Source organism: Aulonocara sp. 'chitande type north' Nkhata Bay, linkage group LG18, assembly GCF_057382095.1.
Source record: "Aulonocara sp. 'chitande type north' Nkhata Bay isolate Kocher_YH1m ecotype deep benthic linkage group LG18, A_spYH_male_GT1.1, whole genome shotgun sequence".
Classification (NCBI taxonomy): domain Eukaryota; kingdom Metazoa; phylum Chordata; class Actinopteri; order Cichliformes; family Cichlidae; genus Aulonocara; species Aulonocara sp. 'chitande type north' Nkhata Bay.
Genome location: NC_141361.1, coordinates 40,758,814 through 40,766,669, shown reverse-complemented (window position 1 = coordinate 40,766,669; position 7,856 = coordinate 40,758,814). Strand labels below are relative to the sequence as shown.

The following is a 7,856-nucleotide window of genomic DNA, read 5'->3' as shown; positions in this document are numbered from 1 at the left end:
GAAAAGAAATAAAGACAAGTATGAGAAGAACTCTGAGGATATTGAGAGTGCACTGGAAGAGTTTGAACAAAATAGGGATGTTGTGATTGATGAATGGTGTAATCTTGCTCCTGAATCTGAAGTTGTGAGGCTGCAATGCGATGAGAATCTTCCTGAGAGACATTCTGATGATGAGAACGAACAGGAGAATGTCCCCGACTACAGTCGTCAGTCTGATGCTGTAACAAAGATCAGAGCCGTCAGAGAACAACCTGCAGTCGATCCAGCCGTGGTACGTGTAATGTATCAGAATCTGAACCAGAAGCAGGCCTGCGTGTTCTATGCCATAAGAGACTGGTGTATTCAGCGAGTTTGTGGTTTGAACCCAGATCCATTTTTCTTCTATATCAACGGTGGTGCAGGAACTGGAAAGTCACATCTGATTAAGTGTATTCATTCTGAAGCATCAAAGATCCTGAGCAGACTGCCTGCTAATGCAGAAGAAGCTGACATATCAAATCCAACTGTTTTACTGACTTCATTTACCGGTACAGCAGCTTTTTCTATCAGTGGCTCTACGTTACATTCTCTACTGAAACTACCCAGGAGTCTGAAACCACCCATTCAAGGACTTGGTAACCAACTGGATGAAGTCAGATCTGAGCTGATGAATGCTGAAATTATTGTTATTGATGAGATTTCAATGGTTTCAAAACCCCTTTTTGCCTATGTGGATGCAAGACTGAAACAAATCAAAGGCACTCAGAGACCTTTTGGTGGAATGTCAGTTTTAGCTGTTGGAGATTTTTACCAGCTGCCACCAGTGCGACAGTCTAAACCTCTCTGTGTTTACGATCCAGAACAGATTGACCTATGGCAGGAGCATTTTCAGATGATCACTCTAACCGAGATCATGCGTCAGAAAGATGATGTGGCCTTTGCAGAGATGCTGAACAGGATTAGAGTCAAAGAAAAGACAGATGAGCTTTCTCAGTGCGACAGAGATTTGTTGTCACAGGCTGTGACTGCACCAGAAGAATGTCCAACTGAGGTCTTACACATTTATGCCACCAACAAGAATGTGGAATCCCACAACACAGATACCCTGAAGAAGCTTCATTCAAACATCATAATCATCAATGCAGACGATTTCCAGAAGGATAAATGTACAGGCAGAATGGAACGAAGAGACAAACCATTTACAGGTGGGCGAAATGATTTACCTGACACTCTGAATGTTGCTGAAGGAGCTCGAGTCATGCTGACCAGAAACTTGGACACACTAAACGGTTTAGTCAACGGTGCTTTTGGTATACTGATAAAGGTGGTGAGATCTGAAAATGATGGACACATAATTAAACTGGGGCTCAGGATGGACAACCGGCAGCCTATGAGACACAACCGCAGTGCTAATGCAGCATCTGATGATCTTGTTTACATTGAGAGAGCAGAGGAGAGTCTGAAGTTTAAAGGAGCGGTACGCAGACAGTTTCCTGTAAAGCTAGCATTCGCTTGCACAATTCACAAAACTCAGGGTCTTACAACACAGACAGCTGTAGTTTCAATGAAGAACATTTTTGAACCAGGTATGGCTTACGTTGCTCTCAGCAGGGTGACGTCTCTCAGTGGACTCTATTTGCAGGACTTGGATGAGAAAAAGATTTACGCCAATCCCGAGGTAACTGCAGCGCTCCAAACCATGAGACAAGCCAGTGTTGAGGAAATGATGCCTCTTCTTCAGGTCAGAGAAACAGCCAGCAGACTTGACACTCTTACACTGATCCATCACAATACGGAGGGTTTGCCATCTCACATCAGTGACATCAAGAGTCATCATGAAATGTGTTTAGCAGATGTTTTGTGTCTCACTGAGTCTCACCTTCAAGGCTCCTTTGTTGCAGACAGTCTTCATTTGGACGGCTACACCATGTTTAAACGCAACAGACATGTGTCCTACACAAACTTTCCTCACATGGCCAGCAGAAGTGGTGGGGGAGTTGTTGTGTATTTGAGGAATCATTTTCAGGTTCAGGTAAAACAGTATCTGCATAATGTCACTGATCTTGAGTTTTTAGTGTTGAAGGTTCAGGCTCCATTCCCTGCGCTCATTGCTGTTGTGTACAGACCCCCTGACTACAGTTTGACACCATTCATGCAAAACCTGGTAAGTCTTTTAGATTCACTTGAAATCATGGACTGTCACCCAATCATTGTGTGTGGAGATTTTAATGAAAACCAGTTGCAGAGTGGAAGAAAACAGATTCTGGAGCAGTTTCAGTCGAGAGGGTATTCACAGCTGATCACTTCTGCCACTACAGACAAGAACACCCTGCTTGACCTCATTTTTATTTCTCAGCCACAGAAATGTCTGTATTCAGGTGTTCTGAGATCATATTACAGTTACCACAACCCTGTCTTTTGTGTCCTGTCCTCGAGCCAATCATGAAGTCGTCTGGTGAGTTTTGAAACAATTACAGATCATGTTTGTTACAGAGTTTACTGATTGTAGAGCATGAAAAAGATTTTTCATTGAAAAAAGGGTCTTCCCTACTCTGTCTGTCAGAAGACCCTTTCTTATTGCAATGTTATTAATCATTTCACCAAATCATTGCTGAACTTCATGCAGAACAGAGAACATCTGCTATCATGCACCTCTGATCTGAAATGTGCTGCAACATTTATTAAACCAACATCATTTCTTTTATTCTCATGTTTTAAATGACTAAATCTTTTTACTGTGACGTATGTAGCTCAACAAACGAGATCTTCCCCTCCAAGGGCTTGAAAATATGAAATAGTAAATAAATAAATCCCACATAAATGCAGGTATTTATTATGGCTCACATGAATAAATACAGACAATTATATTTTCTTGATTATAGTAGCTTTTGTAGAATCAAAAGTTTTTGTGATGAATGAGGTTTTGCTTATCATGTTTTACAGGTAAAAAATGTCAAAAGTTATAAACTATCTTTACGCTACCAGAGATGTCTATAATGATACATTATGTAGAGAAAAACATTAGTACAGCTTACAGAATATGTATAAAAACTGATTTAGAAGTAAATGGATAGTTTTCTGAAAGTTCCCGACTACAGTTTAACACCACCCACCCAGATCAGCCCCCAAGTGTCTATGTAATGCTGGTATGGTGTGTGAGTTTGACTTGGCCTTTATCCGGGTGGGTTTGGGTTTGGGTGGATAAAGGCCAAGTCAGAATTCTCTGAGCAGCTGGAAAAAGCTGCTAATAAACAAAGACATCAAAAAGTGTGGGCTTTAGGTGTAGCCCCCGCTTTCTGATGCACTAATTAGACTTAGTAACCGACACCCCATACCAGCATTACATAGACACTTGGGGGCTGAGCTGGGTGGGTGGTGTTATAAGCACGTGTTTTGTTAGATATATTTTTTCAGACACCATCTTCATGAACTGCTGAGCCAAACCTGATCCATCAGTGCTGGACTGCACAGATAACTACATGCCACAAGGAGACTGCTGTGTTATGAATTGCCATACCAGTGTGTCTTCAATGGAGAAGATGACACACCCATCACCTGACCTCCTGCCTGATCTGGAGACCATCATCATGCTACCACACTACACACCTCTGAGACCATCAATGATGACTCATACTGAGGAAACTGTATTTCCTGTCAGAGATGCTCAGTGATCCTCAGAGCAGAGAGAGGTATCATTCTTTATCTTTGATAAAAAAAAATGTCAGTGTTTTTAATTCAATTAATTAATTAAAATCCTGTTTATTGCATAAATAATTCCACACTCAAATGATTATACTTGTTGACACTTTTTGAGTTTTAATTCACATTATGGATTACAAATCTATGCTTTTTCTACTCTGTCTCTCTGTGCAGGTATTGCTGTCTTCTGAGTTCTTCTGTGTCCCAACTGAGGCCTTCAAACCTCATTGCAGAGCTCATGTCTTTCCTCACCATCATGTGAGTGTGAGATTGCTCTGGATTCTGGTTATGTGGCCTGCAGCACCTATAAGGTATTTCAACATTGTTCATTGTATAACTTATTTGTAGTTTTTAGGGTTTCTACAGACAAAAAAAATGTTCCTTTTTCTGTATTTTTTAGAACAAGCTCGTCCAGTGTGCCTGCATTCCAGCTTCTTAGACTCTACGCAAGTGGACAGAGTATCAGTGTTTGGCCACTCTTACAGACACTGACTTCTGTCAATTCACTTCTACTGATCGGGCACCTCACTCCAGGAAGACAGAGGGCTGCAAGCCTGTCATCATTTCCAGTGTGGCTTTGTATTCTTGGGTTAGCATCAGATTTTTCCCACAAATATTCAAAGGTAACACTTGTTTTAAGCTTAGTTATTAAATCAAAAGTCTTCCCTTGTGTCATGTCTGTGAAGGTTCTCATGGTGTCCTTTGATGTAGTCTCTCTCTTCACTTGCATACCCACTACAGAGGCAGTGGAGACTGTCAGAAAACGACTACAAGAAGACAGCTCCTTGGAAGACAGGACCAACTTCACACCCGATCAGATGTGCACACTGTTAGACCTCTGCCTCACCACTACATATTTCAAATACAACGAGGGTTTCTACAGACAAAAACATGGCTGTGCCATGGGTTCCCCTGTGTCACCTGTTGTAGCCAACCTTTACATGGAGGAAGTGGAAAGGAAGGCTCTTGGCTCTTTCAAAGGAAGAGTACCCAGCCACTGGTACAGATATGTAGATGACACCTGGGTCAAAATCAAAAGGCAAGAAGTGGAATCCTTCACTGCGCACATTAACACCGTGGATAAAAACATCAAGTTCACCAGGGAAGACACAAAGGACGACTGTTTGCTTTTCCTGGACTGCGCTATGCACATTGAAGAGAACGGCAAACTCAACATCGAAGTTTACCGGAAGCCCACACACACGGACCAGTACCTCCTCTTTGACTCCCATCACCCTCTGGAACACAAACTTGGAGTAATTAGGACACATGTCAGTGTTTTTTAATTCAATTAATTAATTTAAATCCTGTTTATTGCATAAATAATTCCACACTCAAATGATTATACTTGTTGACACTTTTTGAGTTTTAATTCACATTATGGATTACAAATCTATGCTTTTTCTACTCTGTCTCTCTGTGCAGGTATTGCTGTCTTCTGAGTTCTTCAGTGTTCCAACTGAGACATTCAAACCTCACTGCAGAGCTCATGTCTTTCCTCACCATCATGTGAGTGTGAGATTGCTCTGGATTCTGGTTATATGGCCTGCAGCACCTATAAGGTATTTCAATATTGTTCATTGTATAGCTTATTTGTAGTTTTTAGGCCTTAACACAACTAAAATGTTCCTTTTTCTGTATTTTTTAGAATAAGCTCGTCCAGTGTGCCTGCATTCCAGCTTCACAGAAAAGAACATCAGACACCAGCGAGGGAGGATAAGAAAGACAGACACAACAACATTGTCATCCCCTATGTAGCCGGTGTATCAGAAAAACTCAGGAGAGTTTTCTCCAAGCATGACATCCCAGTGTACTTCAGACCCAGTAACACACTCAGACAGAAACTGGTTCACCCGAAAGACAAAACTCCTAAACACAAACTTAACAATGTGGTGTATGCTGTACAGTGCAGCGAGGAATGCCCAGACTTCTACATCGGAGAGACCAAACAGCCACTTCACAAGCACATGGCACAACATAGAAGAGCCACCTCCACAGGACAAGACTCAGCAGTCCATCTGCATCTAAAGGACAAAGGTCAGTCTTTGAGGATGCCAATGTTCACATTTTGGACAGATGGAGGAGTGAAAGAAGCCATTTACGTCCACTGTGAGCGACCATCTTTAAACAGAGGCGGTGGTTTACGACACCAACTGTCTGCCATCTATAATCCAGTTTTGAGTTCCCTCCCCAGACACCGTAACGTCCACTCACATCCTGGGAGTGGGCGTGGGTGATTTCCTGACCTCGGGAAATCACATGATAGGGTGGGGCCAGGTTTCACAATGAGCTCACCCGAAACCCTGGCTGATTGGGACCCACACCCACTTTCACACCTTGGCTCATGTGATTAGGTAGAGGATCATCAGGGGGTTCTTTGTCCCTCTTTGGGGGGAAACTCCCACTGGGTTTAAATCTGGGACTCTCCACCATTGACCCTTAGAACTGAAGAAGCTTCTCGGATGAGAGGTGAAACGTCTTCAAGGAACTCAAAGAAGTCCAGACGCTTTTCTTTCCAAGCTCCTTAGACTTCACTTGTGTTAATTACATTTTATTTGTTGTTGTTTTCTTTTAGATTTATATGCAGTGATTGGATGTGGTGGAGCTTTGTTAACCGTGTGGAAAACATCTGTTTGTGATGATATTTACAATGAGGCTTTAAGGTGACAGTTTCCATGTAATTTCAATCCTCTTACTAAGCAAAAACATGTTTGCAATTAACATATTTTTTCAGTTTTGTCTTTTGGATTTATGGTTAACATTCCTCTGTGACAGCAAATACTAAACTGGTCCAAGTAACCAGCATATCATTGGTCAAAGGCAAAAAGGACCACATGTCACACTAGCAATGAATTTTTGACTGTGTTTGTGTTAGTATAGAGTAGGTCTAACAGTGGTTTTCCACATCTGCTCTAATATATATAGATAATGGGTCAGACATATAAAGTCATTTTGAAAAGTTCATAAAGGTCATTTATATGTGTTCCTCTTTATCATTTTATATCAGGTCACACAGCTGACTTGAGTTTTGATCAGAGTAGAACCATAACATTCATGCTAATGGTTCTACTGTTTACAGTTACTTTATGATGGATTTCACCCTGGTCACAGCACTATGTGAAAAGCTGTTAGAGGTAAAGTTAAGCCAATTAATACATCATCATAAGTCACTCTCTAACGCAGGGCAGTGATTATTATTCACCATATTTATCATCGAATCATCTTGTGCACTTATTAACTAAATGTTGTTTGTTTGTTTTTTTTTGTTTGTTTGTTTGGGGTTTTTTTGTTGCCATTTTTACCTTTCACCAACTGTGTAAATTCTGCAATTTTACCTTGGTTTTGTTTCACATCAGTTTATCTGCTGGCTGGTATTCCTGTCTTCCTTCTCTCACCCCAACCGGTCGCAGCAGATGGCCGCCCCTCCCTGAGCCTGGTTCTGCTGGAGGTTTCTTCCTGTTAAAAGGGAGTTTTTCCTTCCCACTGTCGCCAAAGTGCTTGCTCATAGGGGGTCATATGTCATATGATTGTTGGGTTTTTCTCTGTATCTATGAAGCGCCTTAAGGCGACTTTTGTTGTGATTTGTTGCTATATAAATTGAATTGAATTGGTTTTCTTTCTTTTCTAATGTTTCTGGTCATTTTTCACAGTTAAACAAGTAACTTTGAGGTTACGTCATCGTTTTCAGCTGTTATCTGTATACATTTTTTTCCTAATAATTACATTTCTGCAAAATTATAGCAGTTCTGGTAAGTTGTAATATTTCTGCCAAGTTATTAATTTTTTAATAAATTATTACATTTCTGCTAAGTTGTAGCTTCTGGTAAACTACAACATTTCTGCTGAATTGTTATGTTTCTTCTAAGTTATTGCATTTCTGCTAAGTTATTACATTTTTGCTAACTTGATGTTCTTCTGCAAAGTTATTAAAATTTCAACAACTTTTTAAACGCTGACTTTGATTTCTTCAGCTTCTTCAGCTATTTTCAACTATTTTCAGCAGACAGCTTCAGCTTTACAGTTTCCTCTAAGTGATTGCAGTTCTGCTAAGTTATTCCATTTTAGCAAAGTTCCTTTGCTTCTGCAAAGTTTTTACAATTTCTGCAACTTTTCAGCTTTTTCAGCTACTTTTTGCATACAGCTTCAGCTTTAAGCATCCACACTGCATTTTCGCAGGA

General features: G+C 40.7%; 1 protein-coding gene across 1 annotated transcript; it reads left to right on the top strand.

The window, feature by feature from the left end:
* Positions 1 to 3,859: 3,859 nt before the first annotated feature.
* Positions 3,860 to 7,628, top strand: LOC147309261 (uncharacterized). The gene is made up of 5 exons (XM_086273479.1): positions 3,860 to 3,989; positions 4,079 to 4,301; positions 4,420 to 4,949; positions 5,104 to 5,240; positions 5,327 to 7,628. Exons 3-5 carry the CDS (start codon positions 4,497 to 4,499, stop codon positions 5,913 to 5,915), a joined length of 1,179 nt encoding a protein of 392 aa, XP_086129605.1. The 5' UTR covers positions 3,860 to 3,989; positions 4,079 to 4,301; positions 4,420 to 4,496; the 3' UTR covers positions 5,916 to 7,628.
* Positions 7,629 to 7,856: the final 228 nt, after the last annotated feature.